Raw genomic sequence first — 24,253 nt, forward strand, 5'->3', positions numbered from 1 at the left:
CTTGAGAAATGCCATGAAATATGTCATGGCATCTGAAATGCCATAAGATTTATCGCTTTCCACGGTAGCATTTTGGTCATGGCATAAATGTTAAGGAAAATGCTTTCGTTTAAAGCGGGTGTTAGATTAGTCAAAAGATCATTTCATGCTTTGAAATGCCATCAAGGAATCGATAACAACACTTCAGATTATTGTGGAATCGATAGCAAGTATAAATCAAGAAATACTTAAAAATGCTCACTATTGGTTAAAAGCCAATATATGAAAATCCTGTAGATTATAGGAAATATTTCTAAGAACATTAATGTGTGTGTGTGTGTTCTGATTGCACTATTTGTGGAATTTTTGACAAGTGTAATTGAGGAAAGGTTGTTCAGTATTAATATCATTGTGCAAAGTAGGGTGTATGAAGTATCATGCAACCGAGACTTTGAATGTACGTAGTTTTTGTACAAATAGAGATATGTCACTTACACTGGGTAATAACTTCCTCTATGTGGATATTTTCTAAAGGTCATGAAAATCATTCTCTATGTGTATGGTCCCTGTGGGTATTTATCGAGTTGATAAGAGAACGATAATTTCTTGCACATTTTATGCATTCTAAACCATTTTTGGGGTTAATTACGACATATTCATAAAAAGTACTTTATTTAAAAAATTAAGAGGTGTACGGGCAACATTGGTCGTGCCAGAGGGTAGTATCAGGAGTGCCAGACATCTGGCTATGTAATTCAATATATGAAAGAAAATAGTTGAAATTTATCATTTACAAAACTAACCGACCAATCGTTTAGTATGCATTTATGCCAATTTGGCTGCCCCGGTGCGGGACGAATATATTCTATACTTGATGATTTTTCTTGTTTTTTATTAGGGTGACCAGACATACTCTTTTTAAGAGTATTATACTCTTTTAGAGGTTCATATACTCTATACTCTTTTCAATTTGCAAAAATCCCCAAATATACTATTTTCCTTGCTATTTAATTTCATTCATTATTTAATGCGTAAAATTGCGTTAAAATCCACAGAAAGAAAAGAAACAATGATGGGTAAGTGGAGATCAATACAGGCTGGGTCAAATTTAAAAGTGATTGTGCCTCTTATAAAATTCTTGTTTACACTGCCTGGTACAAATGTTGATTGTGAAAGACTCTTCAGTGTTATTAAAACTTATTGGCGAGAGGATAAAGTACACTCTTGGTGTCAACACTTGAACAAGTAATGAAAGTGAAATTCAATGTGGACATGACCTGTGAAGAGTTTGGACTGGCAATAAAGGACGAATTAAACATACTCAAGAAAGCAAAATCATCCCAGAAGTATGAATTATGGTGCCATTGGTGAGGAAGTAGGCTATTTGTAATTAGCTAATTACATTAGACTCATAAGTAATTTGAATCTGTAGAGTGTATGCCTATTTTATAGGGGCTATAATAGAAGCAATAACAAATAACCACCCTGTACATGCGCACCTTCAACCTATAGACTATACTCTTTTTGGTCAACAAATATCTGGTCACCCTATTTTTATGCATGATCTACCTTCGGGTTGTGGGACTTTGATTCATTTTGCGAACATTAGTGTGTACGGTATAGTTGATTAGATTCAATATTTATTTTCCGTACATGGTCAGCTCTGGCGTAGAAATGTAGGCCAAGCATGTGTTTGCATTTCCACAAATAGATAGGCCTACTGCATTAATATCCCAATAGAAAATGTAACTTTATACAGCGAACACCATGTGTTGTGTGTTCACACGAACTGTTGTATGTGCACGAGTAATCTTTATGAGTCTTGCAATTTTTCAACGTAAAACGTACTTAGTATTTTTACATTTTTCTTAACTTTTGTACTGAAAAAGTGAGAGAAATAAATAATTTACTGCGTACCATATTTTAGACTTTCATATAATTTAAAACATATTGTTAAATTAATTATTTAACTACTTCTAAAAAATGTCAGTGTTTTAAAGTTACTTTTTAATAGTATCAGTTAGAGTTTCCTCAAGTCGTTATTGAATTAAAGTTACATTTGCTCGTATTGAAGTGTAAGTAAGTTATAGTTACTTAAAAACGAAATGCAAGTTACTTTTACAGTTACGTTAATCTAGAAAAATATTGTAAAACGTGTTCCCTGCATGAACCGCAAGTGGGTTGTTATCATTATTCGAAGAGAAACCTTACACTTGGGGATATGAGGCCATATGAAACATTTGGTTGTCATATATGCATGTGTATCTACATATGAAGAGTATTTTTTAGGTAACCATAACTTTGCCCAATAATATCGAAATGTAAAGAAAGGTGTAAAAGGAACGATTAGTAACTGACTTACATTTTTAGCTACTTTAAAAAAGAACTAGTTATAATTACTAATGTAAACTTATTTGCAGTTACTAATTTCAAAACGACCCTACAATTACTCATTGAAGAAGGAACTATTTACAGTAACTATTTTAAAGAGGAACTAGTTACTGTTACTAATTTTAAAAAGAACTAGTTTCAGTTACTAATTTAAAAAAGAACTAGTTACAATTTATACTTTCAAAAAGAAATTTACTATTTTCAAAAATAGCAAGTTGCAGTTATTCAATTCAAAAAGAACTATTTACAGTTGTTAATTTCAAATCGAAGTTACAGTTACTCATTGAAAAAGGAACTAGTTACAGTAACTAGTTTGAAGAAGAACTAGTTTCAGTTACTAATTTCAAGAAGAACTAATTACTGTTACCATTTTTTAAAAAAAGAACTAGTTTCAGTTACTAATTTCAAAACGAACTAGTTTCAGTTACTAATTTCAAAACGAACTAGTTTCAGTTACTAATTTCAAAAAGAACTAGTTACAATTAATAATTTAAAAAATAACCAGTTACATTTACAAATTTAAAAAATAACACGTTGCAGCTATTAATTTTAAAATGAACCAGTGACATTTACTAGTTTCTAAAGTATCTAGTTTGAGCTACTAATTTAAAAAATAACTGGTTTGAGCTTCTAATTTGAAAAAGATCTTTGAAAGGTGGACGAAAAGAAGGGAGGTTACAGCCCTTATCAGCCATCCCTGGGCACGCCACTGAGGTTATTGTATAATTCCAGTTTTGTATTCTACCTCGTCTGAAACTCATGCCTGTCATTCAGTTAGTACTGCATGCAGAAGAGCAGATAATAAAAATATCCTGTCTTGCATTTTCTGTGGATTGTTTGGGCGCAGTTTTCATGGTAAACTCCGGTTGCCATAGTTGCCGACGAGAATGGACACAACAGACGGCTGTTGCCTAGGCACCAGTAACAGGATTTATCCTAAAGTATAGACTCAACTGTCTACACCTCCGCAAGAGCTATTATTATTGGAGTTGTCTCTGCGTGAATGTTCAAAGCAGAGAAATGAAAACAAAACTGAAATGTTTTTTCAGTTGGCCTGTGGGTGTTAAGAAGCTGATCAGAAAATTTGTTTGTCTCTTCTCTTTTATCTCTCTCTCTCTCTCTCTCTCTCTCTCTTTTTCATGTGAATCGGCAGAATTTTTCTGAAGAGACCAGTCTTTTGTCAAAAAGTTGAATAATTGAAATAATAATAAAAATATCCATTTAACAATTATCATTATTATAATTTAATTGATTTATTTTACTTCACGTTTCTGACACTTTTTTGGTTAATTACAAAGATGAGGATGAATGAGGATGAGATGGAATAGACGAAGGAACAATCAATCACAAGCAGATATGGACAGCACACAACAAAAGTCTCATAGAGGATTTTACTGGCTAAGTCCAGACGCCAGAGCCTCGTTAGCCTGCAAAATGCAGTCGAGGATGTACTACGTGGAAGTGAGGTTGACAATTGGGTATCCTGAGAAGCGATCAGCCCTTATTATTATTACAAACAACTTATAATAAACTATCATTTTATTGTGAAATTATTATTATCTGTATTTTTAGACCACTTTATGCACAGAAGAGCTAATTGGGACTGGACCTACAGTTTATAGTTGGTTCCGAAGAACCATGTGCCTCCACCGGCAAAAAAACAATCGAGATTCGACTCGTCTGTACTACTGTCCCTAGTTAGGGTGTCGTCGTTAGGCACATCCAGCTCCTAACACATCGCGAAAATCGGTTGCTAAGAGCCCTAAACCTTACCTCCTAACCTAACAACGTAGGCATTATTGAATTGAATTGGTGTTTTAAGTCCACTATATGCACAGATAGACTAATCGGGACTGGACATACAGTTTTAAGTGGAATCCGAATGTGCCTCCACCGGGTAGGCCTTATTATATGATTTGTAATTGCAAAAATAATGCATGTAAGTTGGTTAGGAGGGTTAAGTTTGGTACTATAGCAAGCGATGTGCTCACCGACAGGATTGTGAGGTGTTTACTACGGCACAGGTCTCTCTCTCCCTCTTAAAATTCTCGTACGGCGAACTTTCGCAAGCAGTTATTTTCGTTCAACGTTCTCTCGCCAACACCTATTACCGCCGTGGGACATAAAAAAGAAGAGCTGGAGTCACCGCGGAGAGGCATAAATTTACATTACGTGGAAGCACAACAGGGACCAGCTTTTAGTACGGACCTCTCACGGTGTCTTCTAAAGATACGCCAGGTAGGCCTCTCGAAAGGTGGTTCACAGTGTTATAACCGGGAAGGCTCACTTCACAACCCAATGAAATGAATGTTCAAACGTATGCGACATTATTATCAGAACGTGTCAAGTAACAATCTTGTATAACCAACCGGGTAGCAGGATTTTTATATTTCAATACCATTAGAACGAACGAATTAATGAATTCGGTTATGTTACGTCGCTTTCCTGAGCTAATCGCGACGATGGGGATGAATGATGGTACGATGAGATGGATGCACAATCACACACACACAAGTAACGACACAACACAAACCCTACAGAGGATTTAAAGTGGACTTAAAACACCAACTCGAGACCTACAGAGGACTATCCTGGTTGCAGGTCCAGTCTCCAGAGCCTCGTTAGTCTGCAAAATGCAGTCCAGGGTGTACAGTGGGATTCACAAGTATTGTTCGGCAAATTGTCCACGACTATTTTCATTGATTTCTTTCTCTTGTATCCTAGGTGTTTTTAAGAAATTATTTTTTATATATGCTGGTACAGAGGTTGTCAGCAGCTTGTTTGGTGTTTTGTTTCAATTATTTCAGCTCTCATTATGTAAAAGAAAATGAGTGAATATGGTGATGGACAATTTGCTTGGTATTACTTACGGATCCCACTGTACTACGTGAAAGGAAGGTTGAGTGCTTTTCGAAAGGGTCACCCCTTACACGGTTACACCCTATTGAATATCATACTGTATTATCATCAAATAACCAATATCATCATCTTCATCACTGTTGATATTATCGCTGCCATATATAAATACATGCTATTTTTAACATGAATCTACTTTGTTTAAAGTCTGGAAAATCTAATTTTAAGATCATAATAAAGAACCTATTTTTTAAAAAAATAAAAAAGCATAATGAAATAAAATTGTGTATTTGTATTTTTTGTTAGATTACGTCGGTTTATATGATCTTTGTCGGCAAATTTAAAATACATCCTTCGGAGCCAGGTTCTGTATATTTCTCCAAACCAAGTGTCTCAAAATAATAATAACAATAATAATGTTTAAATTAAAATAATTATAATTATATTAAATTAATTATTATTATAAGTATATTTATTGCATGAATAGGTAAAAAAACAGTTTAAGGATAGTGGTATAACAGCACGTATATTCATTATATAGCTTACGTATAGCTAAGGCCGGCAAAATTTGTCAAAAAAAAAAACAACTGCCCTGGCAAGGCAATTAATATCAAATAGATAAAGAATTGAATATTAAAAAAGGATGCTTGATCCAGTTGACGGAAAGTAAAATTCGTGGTGATATTTTATGCAAATTATAAGTAGTAATAGATCTTGTATAAATTTCTTTGGTACTGTCATTCAAAGTCGCATGATTCCAATATAATCTTTGCCTTCCAATTAGTTCGGCGGAAATAAATAACTCTCGATTAAACAACTAGTATATTTTCATTATTTAATTTTAGTTATTTTATTATTTAATATTAATACTTAGTAAGTCTATCGGAGGGTCAGGACCCCCTGGACCCCCCCTAAATACATCCTTATGTAGACCATATGTAATAATATGAACAATTAATTTTTGGAATATTTTGCTTCTCAAGTATGATTTACATGTAAATAACATTTTGGTACGACTACTTAAGAAATAAATGTTGAAATTATCTCATAGTAGATTTCGCATCTTATCATCAGTGAAGCAAATATCAAGATTTCGGTACAAAGAAAATAGAACATTTCGGAATGAAAATATATGTATACAAAAGTGACATTTCGGTGTTGAAATGGTGAATAAAATTCTAATCCGGTTTAAAAACTATACGTAACTGCATAGTATAGTATTATCTATACAAATACAAAAAGTTCGGTGTTTAGATGGTGAATAAATCTTTATTGAGCACGGTGACAACTAAATATATTTTGCCAGTTTATCTAACACTGCTTGGAACGTGCGTGCTTCCAAAGTGAAATGATACAATTTTGACGAACGTAGAAATCTCAATTTGCTTTTTACTATGCAAGTCATTGAAAGTTATCGAGAAGCACTTACTTGTAGAAGGAGAGAAGTTACTCGTTATTTGTAACCAAGGGGTTCCAGACTGATTAGCTGATAGGTCGCATCTCACAAATGTCAGGGTTCCGCATATGAGCAATATATTTTTTTTATTATTATTAGCATTTTCACTATAACTTTAGATCCAATTTTAAGTTTTATATCTAGTCGCAATTAGCCTATCTGCGCATAAAGTGAGCTTTTGACTTTGTTCGGTATGGTTATTGTATTTTTTGTGTGTGTGTGTGTTGTAACTAATGTTTGTATTTCATTATATGAATTGGAGATCAGACATGACATATCTTTTCAGAACAATGCAAACTACTTATTGAAGGATATTTCTTTTATCATATAGAAGCAGAAAATAATGCGCCAGTCTACATTTTATTGCATGTACTGTTTTCGCGCATCTCACGGATTAATAGGATTCTGTGCCTTGCGCGTTGCTTTTGTCACAAATACGCGAAGCCGTGTTCCTTCCAACACGTTCGAGTTGCCGTTGCGGTTGCAGACGACGGTGTACATTATGTGGTAAAGTGTCTCTTGTATTTGTCGAGGTTGACATATCTGTACGAAATGTTCTTTACTTTTATATAGTGAAAGAAGAATTATTTCTGATGTTATCTGAAGCCATTAAAACTAACTTTTCGAAGACCTTGTAACAGAATTTTAAGGTAAGAGAGAACTATTTCGAAGTTTTTGTATTGTGTCGGCTACCGTGTTGACAATGTGGCAGAAATAACAAATGTAAATGGTATATTCGTGTGTACAAATTGTGGCAAAACAACAATACTACGTGTTCTCTTCCAACTTCAGTCATGTATTAAGTGAAATGGTTACATTAAAAACACCTTCGGGTAGGTCGAGATGTCAATATCAGTCGCTATTGATTTTGCAATGCTTGAAGACAAATTTTAAAAATTTCAATGGATCACGACAAATAATTACAGTTTTATATGAACATATGCAAGGTATTTGAAGCATGTAAAACAAGTAAAATTATTATATAGGTTATTTGCGTGCATGCTGAACGTGCTTGTTATACCCAGGCCAATGACCTCACAAGAATATCGAACGGTGTTTGTTTAAAATCCGTTTTCGCCCCACCCATGTTTTGTTTCATATGTGCTTTTGGGGGAGCAATGCAAAAATCTTAAATGAGATGTTTCTTTTTGAAACATGTCTCGTAAGTGCAGTAATAATCACAGGAAATACATTTTCTGCATAATAAGGATTTTAAAACAACTAGAGCACAAGTGCGGTTAGACCCGTTTCAAAGGAATGAGAACATCAAAATAATTTGGATAACTACGAAACTATGTAAAATCAAAATTATAGGTAAACACCAGGTTGGTTGGAATGAATTAATACGCACATTATTAATTCAAATATTTCATATAAGTGTCATAAACACATTATACGCAACGGACCAAGAGACATGACCTATCCTAAGACAAATAGGATCAAGTACACAATTCGCTTGTTCCAGTAATTGGAAGAGCGAACCTATCATACACAGAACCGATAATTTGGCGCCTTAGGTCTACTTCCATCGAAAATTATGAATCTCAAAGGTAAAATAACATCTGTAGGTCTTGACGTAATTATGTATGAGGTAATACCGATAACATGCAGTGTAAATGAAAGATTGGAAATGCATTTTTGATGTTAGAAATATATTTTGGTAAATGTCTGTTATAACGGAGACACATTAAAATCGGATATTGGTAAAACTTTACTATACCTGAGAGAGATTTCTTCAAATTTACAGGAGAAAGTACTTACGCAAATCATTTTCTGTAGCGTTGTTGATGTTCGGGAATGTAATTTTGATTCATTTTAATGCGAATGCATGTGGTTTTGTACGAAAATCTATTTCCGACGCGCTATTGCTGCTGCCGCCATTTGCTTCCTGCATGAGAGCACAATACGCTCTCGTATTGTCCGTATATGCTAAATTGAACGAAAGGAGTGCTAATGGAACCAAACCTAACAGGCCTAACCTAACCTAATAGGCATACCTCGTCCCCGTGATGGTTTGTGGGGCTATCGTGAATTTTTGGGCTAACGTCAATGGTTTTACTGGCTCAAGGAACGATCAACGGTAAGCTATCGCCATGTTGTGTGTGGAAATAAACAAGAACAGTAAGTACTCCTAAATGTAAGAAATATACATTACTTTCCTAACAAATTCAATTATTTCATCTAAATAAGTGTTACGGAATGCAGAATAGTACGTTAGCAATGTAAAAAAGTGCGAAAGAAATTATTCCCAGGTGTCTCAGGTATAGTAAAGTAGTACCAATACCCGGATATTTTGTGTTTCGGATAGTTCGTACTTACCAATTGTGTATTGCGGAACATAGTTGAAGGTGCCATTATGCTTTTTACACGAAAATAACTTTGATTTTTCACATTACGAGTAATTCTTTTGGTTCCTTTCTTCCGTTGCGGAACGCACAGCTGTGGATCATCGTGCGTCCTGCTTGTGTTTTGTCGATTAGGAGTGGGTATGCAGTGTTTCAACCTTCTTAACCGAAAAATACCTACTTTCGTGTTCATTATGTCATCACAAACCATTGACGGATTGCCCTAAAAAACATTCACGATAGCCCCACAAACCATGTCCGGCAAGGTTAGGTTAGGTAAGCATAGTTAAAAAAAATCTCATAACAAAAAGGCACATTTGGAAACACTGGCGAGACGGTGCGACTTGTGATGCTCGCGCCATCTGCAGGTACATAATGGACACAACGGCATAATGTTGTCACTTTGCACAAAATGATATATATATAATAAACACAATATTATATCCAAAGTGCTTATTTTTTGTTGTGCAGCATTCTACAGTTAGAAAATACCTCCACGAACTTTCAAAATGCTACAGAAACTAGGTTCTTCTGTAAAAATGAAGAGATGTCTCCGATATAACAGACATTTACCTATATTTTTATAATAGCTAATGGAAGACCAAATTCAAAGCATTGGTTAAAGAATATTTTTGTTAATGTTGCACATACTGATATAATGCAAACATCCGATCTTGGAATATTAGATCATTGTGCAATATACTCCATAACTTCCATTTCAAAAATGCATTGCACACGATTGTGTACATATCAAACATAAAAAATCAAGAACAAATGCAATACAGTGTGCAATATGTCATTACCTTCACCTATTGTATTCTGAACTTTTGTGATCTACATACTGTATAATGTATTTTATGTGACTTTTACACATTGCATAATGAGTGAGAGATACCTTTTTTTTAAAGGCTGGAATGGAATTCAAAATCATCACATAAGATATGAGAAAATAATTTTGGTGTGGGAAAGTTACAGAAATCATTTTGTGAAGATATTTAGTCCCAAAATGAAATTTGATGTGTTGTTGATACCTGTTATGAACTTGGTGTATGGTAAATAATGTGTACATATACAGGAAGAGAGATATGCAGCATATACCTCTATTAATGGCATGTATATTACTTCATTAATGTGATACAGTAGTTCATGCGATTCGGAAGTCTAAAATAAAATGTCCTTTTTGCTTGCTCTACTGCAGAACACACTATGGAAATAAAGCTGTACTAAAACTTGTAAATTACCTACTTTTTGTTACAATTCTTATTTCCTTAATAGCTACTTGGCATTATGTGCATCATTTTGGGTAAAGTCAGGCTGATGTTTGTAGGGAGAGTAACAGGATTGTAAACTTTTAGCCATCGGGAAAGAAGGGAAAGCTTTATATATCCTGGTGCTTTTAGAGGAATTATGAGAATGCTCCCTCTCCCAATGGAAAATTATGCCATTCCAGATATAAAACAAGTTTTCTCATTCGTAAAAAAAAAAAAAAAAAAAAAAAAAAAAAAAAAAAAAAAAAGCAGCAGCTCCCCTGTACTTTGCACCATGCCATGGTTGCATGTTTGTGGACTATTGAAATGGTGAGAAAACTAACAATTTTCATTATTTTTATTTATAGAGCATCCACGAGAGAGGAGAATGGACAGTGAAGACAGTGGTGGTGGTGGTCTACCATATAAGGTTGTTAACTACAGTCGGGAAATGAAGAAGGGAGTTACGGCTAAGTCTTTGGAAGATTTCATTAAACGAGGTAGGTACTTTTTGGGTTTTGGTTTCTCCAAGTTATTTTTAACTATTTTTTCAAATAATATATAATCCTGTACACTTCTCCAAATATGTATGGGAAGGGGAAAAGGAATCTGCCTGGTATGGTTGATTTCAGGTAATGTCCATGCGTGGAGCATGGTGCTGATCATATTAGGTCCATAAATGGCGTAGATCGTGTTTGTATCTAGCCCCATCTCATACTGCTCACATGCCTCGATGGCATATTGCAGTGTGCAGGTGAAAGCTTTACTTTTTATATGCACTTATAATGTAGTGTTCCAAATATTAAGAAAAGTCTCAGTAATATGTTAAAAAAATGTCAGCTATACCTAGGGTTACCATAAATTAGGAAGTGAAAATACGGACAACCAAAATTTTTAAAACCTATATAGTGTATATATTTGGTCTAGGAATTAATTTGTGTGCCTGGACAAGAGATGGCGGAACGAGCGTATTGTCCCACAGTTCCATGTATCCACACATGCGTTGAAAACTCCTGTTAACGCGCATTGTTCGTAGTATAGGGCAGTTGATTGACGCGTTAACAACAGCATTTGGTAGTCAACTGAACATGGCGCAGTTCGTGACAGATAAACTGTTTTTGCGGGGTGTTCTGCTTCATTACTTTAACATGCAGAAAAGTGCTACCGAAAGTCATCGTATTTTGGTGGAAGTGTATGGTGACCATGCGCTAGCTGAGCGAACGTGTCAGAAGTGGTTTGCACGGTTTAGAAGTGGTGATTTCGGCCTGGAAGACCAAGAGCGACCTGGACAGCCAAAATAATTTGAAGACTAAGAATTGAGAGCATTGCTCGATCAGGATTCGTGTCAAACGCAGGAAGAACTTGCAGAAGCATTAGGCGTTGATCAAACAACAGTTTCCAAACGCCTCAAAGCCATGGAAATGATTCAAAAGATGTCACATTGGGTTCCACATGAATTGAAAGACAGAGACGTTGAAAGACGAAAAACCATTTGCGAATTGCTGCTTCAAAGACAGAAAAGAAAGGGGTTTTTGCATCGCATTGTTACTGGCGATGAGAAGTGGATCCATTATGAGAACCCGAAACGAAAAAAGGCCTGGGTGAAACCAGGTGAACCAGGTCCATCACAACCGAAACGAGATATTCACTGTGCAAAGGTTATGCTGTGCATATGGTGGGATATGAAAGGTGTGGTGTACTATGAGCTGCTGCAACGGGGTGAAACTATTAATGGAGAACGTTACCGACGACAATTAATGCGTTTGAAGCAAGTTCTGGCCAGGAAACGACCAGAATGGGAGAACAGACATGATAAACTTATTTTTCAGCATGATAACGCTCGCCCACATGTCGCAAAACCGGTCAAAACCTATTTAGAAAATGTCGGATGGGAAGTTTTACCCCACCTGCCGTATTCACCAGACATTGCTCCTTCGGACTACTACTTGTTCGATTGCATGAATAACGATTTGATTGGACAGCGGTTCACTTCTTCAGAAGATATCGAAAAATGGGTCTCTGACTGGATCGCTTCAAAGGATGAGGACTTCTTTCGCCACGGAATCCGTAACTTGCCTGACAGATGGGCGAAAGTGGTGGCTCGCGATGGACAATATTTTTCTTAAAGTATTTATGTATTTTGTGTTTGAACTACAGCTTCATTGTGTGCGTAACAACCGCACAAATTAATTCCTAGACCAAATAGAATTAAATATAAATATATTTCATATACAATGTTTTCGCACACAATATAAAAGTACAGTTTTAAATCTTGCAGAACAGCAGAACTACCGATTATGGCACAACAAATAACCACTGTACTGACTGAAGCAAGCCAAAGGCAAAGCGAGTAACTGTCAGATCATGTGGCGTGAACAACAATGGAAACGGTGATGGATTAAACCACTTCAAAATCAGTAATCACAATTCAGGATTGCCAGTACACCGAAAAACCAACTCGGAATGAATATATTTCGCAGAACAAATCTTATATTTTATACATCCTTAGGAAAAGTACGGACATTTTAACATTTTTTGCAAAGTACGGTTAGCCAAATTACAAAATGAATCAATCTAGAAATTATTATTGTTTAATTGCATTACGGTTTAAATATTTGTGAATGCATACATAATTTACATATTTCACCAACAAAAATCATTAACATCTGTAGCCTAAATCAGGGTTGAAAATAACTTAATCATTGATTAAATTATGCTTTTTTATATTGATTTTTTAAAAGTTTTTTTAAATCCAAATTTTTAATGTTTTTAGTGTACATAACCCAACATCTTAAGTATTAAGAATATGCCAATGCAGCAGGTAGTCTTAGTTTCATTATTTTGTTGAAATATGGAGGTCTAACATTTATGTAACTAATTATATGTTGACGGAAAACTGGTAAAACTTATTATATTTGCACCATTCGAAATTATTGTTTAGAAAAGTAGGTTTTACAACACAGATATTGAATTTTAGACATTTGTAAAACACTTTATATTTATTATTATTTATTTGGGCCTTCCCGATGGCGCAGTGGTAGCGTCGCCGCCTTGTAATCAAGGGGTCCCGGGTTCGATACTCAGAGGAGTCACATAGTGGTTCGGATCCCACTTTAAACTGTAGGTCCAGTCCCACCTTACTGCACATAAAGTGGACTTAAAACATCAAATCAATCGATCAATACTTTTTATTTACTTTGCATGTTGTAGCTAAGGACTACGGTGTATATTTTAAAATCGTTCCAGATGATAAGTTTTAATACATTTTAAATTTTGCACCAATCCAATTCCAGTATAATCAAAAATAATCTCCTGTGCATTGCATTGTACCATGAAAGCACATAGGCGGTGAAGATGTAGGGATCTACTTTCCTGATATCGGCCGTAGTGGAGGTGATGTGATCAGCACTGTACTCTGGCTACCTTTATCTCCCCAGGTACCCATGCATGGAGATCACTTTAAAAATTCCAACCTGAAGTCACCCATGCCAGGAATCGAACCTGGGTCTCCTGCCTCGAACCCAATTTAATAGCAAATAGAATTTAATACTGTGACTCAAGTCACCCAACAAACGAAAATATCTCTTAATTTTCTTATTCTTCATTCCACCCACTTCATAAGAAATAATTTCTTTTTTAATGCCAAGGGATAGGCCTACATTTTTTATTGACCAAACCATAAAATGAAAAGTTATGGATACACACATGAAGCGTTGTACTGAAGAAGTTTTATTGAACCTGAAGAATATAGCTGTAGCTTTGAAAAAAATGGATAGTGACTCTTGCAATATTCGATATGCTACTGAAATTTGAAAAAAAAAATAAAAAAAATCAGAAACTGGTGGAGGAAGGCAATGGCAAAATTCAGTAAACGTATGGCTCTCGATACAACTCCAACTCACTTCCTGACAAACATTATGAATGAATCTCCTGTGTACTTCAAATGGCAAATACCCATCTTCTATACAAACTCTTCTAAAGTATGGAGTACAAACTTAACCCTTTTTTCAATATATGTTTTCTGAGAGTGCTTGCAAAGTTTCACTGCTTGTGTGATGAAAATAACAAAAGTGGGCTTTTAGAATAGACAGTGTTTGATTTGGCAATCCAACTGTTCACAACAACAACAACATATTCAGTTGGTGTAGAGCTTTCTGTTCTTGAGAGGTGCGTACCAGTGAAAGCAACTCATAAGAATTATATTTAAAGAATTGTGCATTTGAAGCCTTCAGACCAACTAACATTTTAAAATATATTTCGAGCAAAACGCATGCAAATTGTGTTTATCTCGCAACAATTCACTTAATCATCGTATCGAGTAGTGGTGGTGGTTTCAGCATTTAACGCACTTGAAATATTGCTTTTATATTTTGATCTGTTCAACAGCTGCAACTCTTGTAATAAGCAAGGAGTTGTGAGTTCAGTAAGAAAGACAGAAGTACTAAAAACATTAATAAATTTTCAATGAATATAATGAGTGAAAGGTAAAAGTATAAAAATACTGTTCATAATGGATTCTGTTAAACTGCATAATTAAAATAAAAGCCATGTATCTATCTGCTCACCACACCTTGCAAAAACTCACCCAATAAAATATTGGGTTGTCCTTTTCCTTCCTTTGTAGTTGATGCAACTTTTTTTGTTGTTCCTTTTTTCTTTACATTCTGTGCTGAACGAAAACCCAAACACTTCGCCGTGCACTTGACACTTTGGTTTATGTCTTGAGATGCACCCATTCATTTCTCCTGGTCGAAATATTTTTTGTCACTGATTATCATTTCTTTTGCACCACTATAATATTACCGTCTTGCCATTTTCATGCAACAAAAAAAAAACACTTCAAAGCACCGCCATCACTCAAAACTCTCCGTACGAACAAACACATGAACTTGTGAGAGACCGACTGCCTGGATAGAGTGCACGTAAGAATTATTGTATATTTGTGGGAGCTCAGGCAATAATTCACGGCAGGTACTGACAAAGGAAAATTTTGGCATCTCTACAATGCTTTGCTTTGCGAACACATTGTTTCGGCTCATTTCCCGTGTCAAAACTGCTTGGACGTAGATTTTAAAGAGAAATTGGCGATGCTTGGCAACCAAGCTCACTTTCTCCACATGCGTTCTTAGCAACAACGTGAATTGAATGGGAACCGGTTGCCAAGAAAAACAATTCTCTCCATTGTTTTCAATTCGCACAGTGTGCAAGAATGAGATATGGAAATTTGATTTTCATTCCACGGCCATCATTTTGATATGCAACGCATGAAGACTCATGGCTGACCATTACCAAGATTGCAACAGCATAATTAATCATTAATTGTGGCTGTTCCACAGATGATAGTACCATTATATTTGGCTGAGATATTTCCATAAACAAGCTTCAATAAAAAAAATCATACTCTTGTAACTTTCCAATAAGCTATAATTGACTTTTTTTCCTCCCACTTAGTACAATTTTACAAGTACACAAACCGAGGGCTCAATATTTTTGTCACGGATAGTAGTGTTGGAAGGAAGAGTCCATTTACTGGAATGTAGCTTAGGTACAAACTAACATGTGGTATAAGTGAGAAGCAAGCAGTGTTGCTACTATTAAATTTCCAGCCCACATATATTCAGAACTTTTTTAAAAATTCCCTATTTTAAGAATAAGGGATTGTAGAACCCAAAATGAAATACAGGTACTTGTACGCCACTAATTAATTTGCAGTTTGGAACTTGTAAAACATCATTTGCTTCAAACTGTGAAATTTCTAAATATCGTTCACTCAGAATATGTTTTTCCCATTTTTTTTTCAGCAGAGCCCTTTAAAGATTTACATGATATATTTATTGATTAATTATCACAATTGCACTGAAAGTTTGTATCATTACAAAGGCTGATATATTGAAGCATCTCTAAAAAGAAGAAGTTGTTTTGTTAGGTACTTATGCTGTAATTAATAATTGAAATTTTAGACAGAACAACTGCACGCAACACTAGTTTTCATTTGAGATTGCTCTGGATTCTGGAAACGAGCTGGAGATGAAACAATTTCATGATAAATTTGTCATTTGGTAGCTAAGTAAAATAAATAATTCGTATTTTGGGAAATCAATCAACAACTTTGATTCCACTATTATCCAAAATTTTTGTCTGTTAACAATAAAAGAACCGAAGACCACTACTCTTGCTAAACAGCTCCCACAAGTGACTTAGGTTAGAATGCAAGTGGTTTACCTCATATTTGGATGGCGCTTGTAGTTGGTTGAGGAAATTGTCGAAAGTTTTAATTGGTTGTTGGAGTTTGTAATCTCGTGGCTGCTTCCAAATTCTGTACATGGACCAAAAAGACTGTCAATATATCAATAATGGTTGCATGTAGGCATCAGATGGTAGCAGAGATGAAACAATTGTGTCTTAAATAGACCACAGCCAAAATATCTCAATTTGTTTACAATTTGGAGATAGAACATTGGCATTCTTAATGGGCAATATGTATATTTGAAAACATGTCAATGTCGTAGAATCAGATTTCATATATTAAACTTCTTTTTCTAAAGTTGTTACCTTCTACTGATGTCCGTTCATTGAACTTTGTTTTAGAAAATGGGGGTTTAGGAGAGATTTCTTGAAAAGTGTTTGAATTTATTTAATTATCGTATAAATTACATAGTACATATCAAGTTTTAAATTTTATATAAACATCTACATTGAAAATGTGATAAATATAATGAAAAAGTAGTTTTGGTAAAAAAATCAACAACCCTGGCCTAAGTCACAACAAAGTACAGTGCGTTCGTTTTGACTCCTGGTCGAGACAACACATGACTGCAGAACGGAGAGGCTCAGCATGGATACCGGCAGTTTCGACCCATGACGTCCCTCTTATTTTTACACGCATACCTTTAGCATGCAGAAAATGTATTTATATTGCATATGAAGTACAAACCTGTGTTATAAGAGTTGTTCAAACTGATAGCCAACTACACTCACGGCATATTTTGATCAAATTTTGATTGGCATGAATTTTAATTTAATTTTTTCAAAGCATGTAAATAATAATATCTTCAATATTAACATAATTTTATTACGTTTGAACATTTTTATTTCATTATGCAAAGATAAAGTTAAGAGAAAATTAGAAAGAAAGTTTTGCCCATGCACAAGTTGTTAGTACAGTTACAGTGTTGTTATTTTTGACCATTCTGTGAAAGAAAATTCCATCACGAAAGTTGTATGTTTAGGCACCAGGAAAACATACAAGCTGTCTGAAGTTCATGTTGCAGGCGAAAGTGTTGCTCGCTTATCAGTACAGTTCTGTTGATTCTAGCATGGAAGTGTAATTTTTCTGTTTAATTTAAGTGTGTGTGTACACGTTTTTCCAGTCTCATAGGTCACATCAGTGTGAGTTTTTTCTGTGTATTCCTAGTGTGTGTTTAATAAGATTGTGTGACCATTAATATGAGTGGCCGAAAAATTCACATTAAAACATCAGAATTTTTATGTGACACTTATGTGAAAACTGAATCATGTCAAGACGTTTGTAGGCAATTTATTATTTGTGGGGACCCATAAAATAGTCTAGAAACAATATCCACACTATAAATGAATTGATAGACAATATAAGAACAGGACTTACAAAAATTATGGAAGAGGAGCTTTGCGTACCAATCAAAATTTGATCAACATATGCCGGGAATGTGTGAATGCAGTTGGCCATCACTTTGAACAACTCTTATAACACAGGTTAGTACTCGCTACACAATATAAATACAATTTTCTGCATGCTAAAGATATATGTGTGAAAATACCTAGGTAAGCGGGTCATCACAGGTCGAAACTGCCGGCATCCATGCTGTGCCTTGCCGTTCTGCAGTCTGGAAAGTATCTGTTGATTTTTGTACTCATACCAAAGATTTCCAGTGGGTAGAAGAGTGTCATCGGCTTTTACCGAGAGAAGCCAACATTACACGGTGTGTGACACTGACATTCTTAGCAATTCGCCAGTTGTGAGTCGGTTATTTGCTTGGGAGGTTGTATTCATTCCGGCCTCTGAGGGACATTACTACTGCATTGATTTACACCACTGCTTTCGTAGTTACGTGTTTTGTGTTGTTTCTATGAAACCATATGTTTCAGGGCAGTTGAAGGCAAAAGGACAATGTACTAACTGGGGACAAGAGGACATTGAAAGAAGCAAAGTTATATAAAATTGCCCAGGCATCATTCGACATCTCCAGTGAAAAATGTGTTTATTCCAGGCCCGTAGCCAGGATTTTGTTTTGGGGCAGGGGAGGGGGGCTCATCCCTTATCATTAGCTGCCATCTACAGCCGAAGCAGTGGAGGTATAGAAGCATTGAACATGAGAATTTCTGAGTATATTACAACTTATTCTTCAAGATTCTGCTAATGAAGTAAAATTAACTATCACAATACACTATTCAAATTTGATATTTTAGGATTTGGGGGGGGGGGCTTCAGCCCCCCGAAACCTCCACCTGGCTATGATTCGGAAGACTCTTGGCATAGAACGTATGATGCACTGATATGACGAATGACTCAAATGGTGAAGATGATGATGGTGTCGGTGATACTGGAGACTATTCTAGTGATGGTGGTATTATCAGAAAAACCTTACCTCGTACAGCAATGCCGAGGCTTATGGAACACCTTCCATCTAAGCTTGACAGAACACACAGAACAAGATGCAGAATTTGAAACCAAAACAACATTCGGAAGACAACACAATGTTACTACACTGACTCTGAAGATCAACCTGGGCTGTGTTCGGAAATCTGTTTTGCAGAATTCCACAACAATTGTTATTGTCTGTGCAGTGTTGTGCATACCTTTACAATTTTTATTGATGTGGTTTTTCACGTTCATTGTTCTGGAAGTATTCTTCACTCTCTATGCCCTCTTATGTGTGCAAGAATTGATAGTTTTGTCTGAATTTGTGATTGCGAAGGTATGATTTCTTAGAAGGTACATTATTTTTCAGTTTTGAATGTATGTTGTAACAATAATAAAGTTTCTTGTTTATCTTTAACGATGCCCTTTTATTTTCAGACATTTTACAGTTAGAAGTGATATAATACCATGGTACACACAGTGTGACACTGGCCTCTCACAAAAAAAAAAAAAATATGTGAAAGTCCGGTGACACACACCGTGTGACACACGAATTGTACTTTGGCAAAATATAACAAATACTCGTGATATTAAAAAAACCAAGGTAACGGATTTCGACGTGCGCAACACATCCAGGCAATGGCCTGTGGCGTACTCAATGCAAAATGGACCGGCAGTGAACGTGTTAAAAGATTGTTCACTCTCCTTATTCTTATATTTTATAACTCACTACATAATCCCATTCTTTCTACTGTATCAACAATTGTAATCACCTCACTTTGAGCAGTCAACTCACAATTTCACTGCCAGGGGTTCCAAGTTTGAGTCCTGCTATGGATGTGAGTTCCTTTGGGAGTGTCACGTCATCTATTTTATGTAATCATCATTCATTCTTAACCCAACCAGGCATGAAAGCAATATCAAAGAAGAAAAATACAATACTAACAATATGAAATACACAATTACTTATATCACAAGGCCATTTCTGGGCAGGGTGGATTAACATTGTGATTTTTATTTAAAAATTCATGTTTGATTATTGTATTTTGATCACTATATGTGGTTTTTAAAAAGAAAACATGCATGAAGTTGCTTTTTTTTCAGCACATGTATGAGTATATACTAGGGCTGATGATGTGACGAGTTAGTGTGACTTGGAAATTAGTCTTTGTTAATTTGTACTGGAATTATATAAATGTCGGTATCGGTAGAATCTGTCAGGGTATTCGTATCAGTATCTGCAAATGGTGGTATCAGCTCAGCTCTAGTATATACATTATAGTTTTCCAATGTTTAAGGTGTTTTCCGATCATACCTTTCCATTTTATAATGTCTTACGCTGCATAAGAAGAACTTTCCACATAAAATTTTCACATCAAAACACTGTGATTTTAAAAAAAATACACACACACATATATATATATATATATATATATATATATATATATATATAAAATATAATATATATTTATATATATATATATTTATATTTTATATATGTGTTGTTTGTACCTAATTTGGAGAACAACATGAAATGATGATAGATTTCTTCTTGTAGTATTTTGAAAGCTGCTTGTGGCAGTAGACTGCCTTCATAAATGTGACTTACAGTATAATAAAAAAAAGAATGCTTATGATGCAAACAACACACTTTTTTTGCAGCCTTTGTAGCTGAATTTGTTGATTTTTTCAAATGATAGTTTGCAAAATTTTATCAGCTGCCATGTTTAGTTATAGTTTGCTGATAATGACACTATTTACAGTTTAACATAATTGGTATTTTGTATATATTTCTATGTTATGAGGCACAGAAATTTAATGTCTACAATCCTGTTTACATATTTTCTTTGTTTGAGGTATAAGCTTCACCTTTTAGTACATACAAAATTGTTCCTATGATTTTCCTTTGAAAATGTTAAGAGTATCTAAATGACAAATAATCATTATTGAATATTTACAAGGTAATGTACTTTCAGCACAAGTCATTGGAAGATATACAAATTATTATATATGAATCTATAAATTACTTTTTTAATCTGAAAGTGATTTATATCATTGATTTTTTTTATAATCATGCAATTAAAATCAAACTACCTTGCTTCTGTGGCCTTTGTGTTACGTTTCTTACATTGTTTCAGTAATGCCCAACAGTTGATATCACTTAGTTAAAAGTACAGGTTACCTCTGAAAGAATTAATGTACCATGTATTCTCTTTTTAATACAGCCAAAGAGAAGATGGACCTGTCTGGAGACGACCAAGTTAAAATTGTCTTGGAACAGGATGGAACGGAAGTAGACGATGAGGAGTATTTTAGAACCCTTGAAGGAAATACAAGTTTGATGCTTCTTTTGAAGGACCAGAGGTGGTTGCCACCAGGAAAGTTGCCAAAGTAAGTTTCCTCATTGGTGCTCTATTGCTCAGGGTTATCTATTTTTAATATAATTGATGAAAATACACATAAACAAGTTACTATATTCTGCGAGACTTACTTTTAAAGGTTTATTAATTTTGGTGTCCCCTGTCACCGTCCACTTGGGAACTTGGAACATCACTGCTGGGCTCTGTCTCTGTTAATATTAATAAAATAATAATTAATAGAACATTTAAAAGTAAGTCTCATGGAAAAAGTTGGTAACTTGTTTACATATATTTATAACAACCATATATTTTATTCCCCAAACATGAATATATCTGATGTAGTAGCAAACATTGAAAATTGATAAAATTAAAAGAGTGATAGAGGAAATGCATGTCTTCTCTTCTCTATGCATCATTCTTCTCTTTTAAATTTTTTCCTCTTTTATTGTTCATTTTAAGGGCTTTTAGTGCTGGCTAGCACTAAAGTATGCCACTTTTCGCACAGAGAATGTCTACACAATACTCAATTTTGCTCCAAGTGTTACACATCTCCGCATTGGGGTTTATGTGTTCGTCTGTACTTGTGTAATATGTTTCCAAACCATTGGATTGTGAGAGATGGTCCAACATCATGCCTCAATAATATGTCTAGAATTTTTTTTTTGGGGGGGGGGGATGCACTAAGGACAAAGGGTACAGTTCACCAGTTCCAGATGTTGCAGCATTGAAGGTGAAAATAACAGAAGTGTTAGCAGTGGTGATTGAGGAGATGTTGTCTAACACATGGAGAGAAATTGGTTATCGTTTAGACCTTCTCCATGGAACAAATGACACACATGTTGAAGTTCATGAATGAAACAACAAACTTGTGATTTTGGGGGACATATCGAAAACACGACATGTCTGTGTCTAACATAACAAAACTTTTTGAATTTTAATGCCATTTCCAAAAAAAACACCTAGCGTACATTTTGTGTAATAAATGTTTGAAATCAGGAAAATACTTTATGTTCATCCTGTATATCTAATGCATTATTTTGAACTGAAGAAGTGGAATTAGGTATACCTAAGTGTAGCATATATGGGATATGTTCAGTTGAAGAAATTTGAACCAATATCCTTGGTATTTTGGTCTACCACACTTTTCCTTTCTCTGTTTTACTTGTTTGTATTATTTTGTCTCTAGAAATTGTGCCCACAGATGTAGGGTTACCAGATCGCTGTAAGGAAAATGTAGGACATGCTGTCCCAAAATGTAGGACACAAAATATTCTCAATAAATTGGTAATACATATTTCTATAGAATACGTTAGAAAGTAGTTGAAAAATGATGACACTTTTCAAGTTTTAAAAAAATGAATTCATAATGAATTTTTAAATGCAAAATTTCAAAACTTCCAATCATACTATTCAATGCACCTCTTACTACATGATTTAAGTGGTACTTCTCAAGACAATTTTTATCAAAATTTCAAGTTTAGTCAAACTATATTTATGTTAGTGTGGACAGTCAAATTCTTTGAAATTATAGGGATCAGTACCAAACATTTTACAGACTTTATGACAAATAATTTATCTTGTGAGTCTGTTGTGCTGATGGTAATGAAAGTACTCTCTCAACATTTGAATTATGACCCGTAATGACAAACAAATATTCAGCAATTACCGTAATTTAAAATGGTTCCACAAGTTTCATCTTGGGTAGTTTTTAGTTCAATAACAGGGTGTCTACCAAAATGACACATCCAGAATTCTGGACTTTTCTAGACCTTTACCGTTTCTTATGTGTATTTATTCGACCCCTACTTAGGTAATAATTAAGAAAATAAATATTTATTTAATGAAAACCCCTACCAAAGGGCCAGTTAAGATAAAATCTGAAGCTGAATTTAAGAAGAGAATTAGATCTGCTTTCTTGTATTAATGCATCCTGAACTGTGTTTGACAGGCAAGCGAGGCTTTGGCGTCTGGATTCAAGGCCAGTATAATCTTATGTGGGGCTTGTGTCGGTTCTCCCTATATCGTTGTGACTGTCCGTTCATCCATCTCTTACCACCATTCATCCTAAACTTCGCTATTAGCCAAAGGGACAGAAAAAAGTGAAGTAAAATAAACTAAATCAACCAATCAGTCATTATGATAGCAAAAATTCTTGACCACAAGAATAATTAATTGCCTTTTTATTGACTTCTTGACCTACTTGTTGATTTCTTTACTTTTTCTTGACTTCCATGACTTTCTTGACTGGCAGACACCCTGAATAACTTTGTTCTCTATACCCCTGCTTTACAATCAAATTATATTGAACATTGAATAAGAATGGTCAACACCTTGTTCCATCAGTATAAACCTTAAGGCAAGAAATTCTGCTCAGTGATGTTATCAGATAGTGGTCCCAAAAACTTTGTTCATCAATTGCTTCCATTTTCCCGTTTGTTTAATAGCAGGAAAAACTTTTTTTTTTTTTTGGGCAATGACTAAATGAAAATAAATTTCACTATTGAGTTTGGAAGCGCAGTCCATAGACTTGTAACTTGCATGATTTTTTCCTGTTACATATTTTCCTAATTAATATTTTGTGACGCTCAAAATTTTGGAAATTTATGGAATTTTTCTAATTCCTCCCAGATGCCGGACATAAGGCTAAAATGTAGGACATGTCCGGGAAAAACCGGACGTCCAGTAACCCTGCACAGATGGTCAAGTAAAAGAGCACTAGGATATGGCTCAGCACATTGACTTATTACCTCATCATTTAAGGATGCATGTTCAAATGCTGGACCCATCATTAATTTCATCTAATCATTAATCGTGCTTATTTTCATGATTAGCCCAAATTGGCAGAAACAGTATGTGAAGTGAGATAGAAAGCACAATGAAACAGCTCAAACAGCTAGAACAAAGGAGTCAAGAACACTGTCCAACTTCTAGATTAGTTAAGATGAAGGAGCATCACCATTGAGTGCTAGAGACCTGGGTTCAAGTTCTGGTAGACTCCACAT

The 24,253-nt window shown here is 34.9% G+C and overlaps 1 protein-coding gene across 4 annotated transcripts in view; it reads left to right on the top strand.

Moving 5' to 3' along the window:
* The first annotated feature begins 7,126 nt into the window (after window positions 1-7,126).
* The window catches only part of LOC145988773 (DNA fragmentation factor subunit alpha-like), a 38,385-nt gene continuing 21,258 nt past the window's right edge, over window positions 7,127-24,253 (top strand). Inside the window, exons 1-3 of one of the 4 annotated variants that reach the window (XM_083123949.1) lie at window positions 7,127-7,332; window positions 10,643-10,774; window positions 21,117-21,282. In XM_083123949.1, coding sequence (XP_082980075.1) covers window positions 10,663-10,774; window positions 21,117-21,282 — 278 coding nt within the window. In that variant the 5' untranslated portion in view covers window positions 7,127-7,332; window positions 10,643-10,662. The other 3 variants (XM_083123951.1, XM_083123950.1, XM_083123948.1) reach the window with 3 other exon arrangements.

The sequence above is a fragment of the Lepisma saccharinum genome, chromosome 6, assembly GCF_977018435.1.
Source record: "Lepisma saccharinum chromosome 6, izLepSacc3.1, whole genome shotgun sequence".
In the NCBI taxonomy this organism is placed as follows: Eukaryota; Metazoa; Arthropoda; class Insecta; order Zygentoma; family Lepismatidae; genus Lepisma; species Lepisma saccharinum.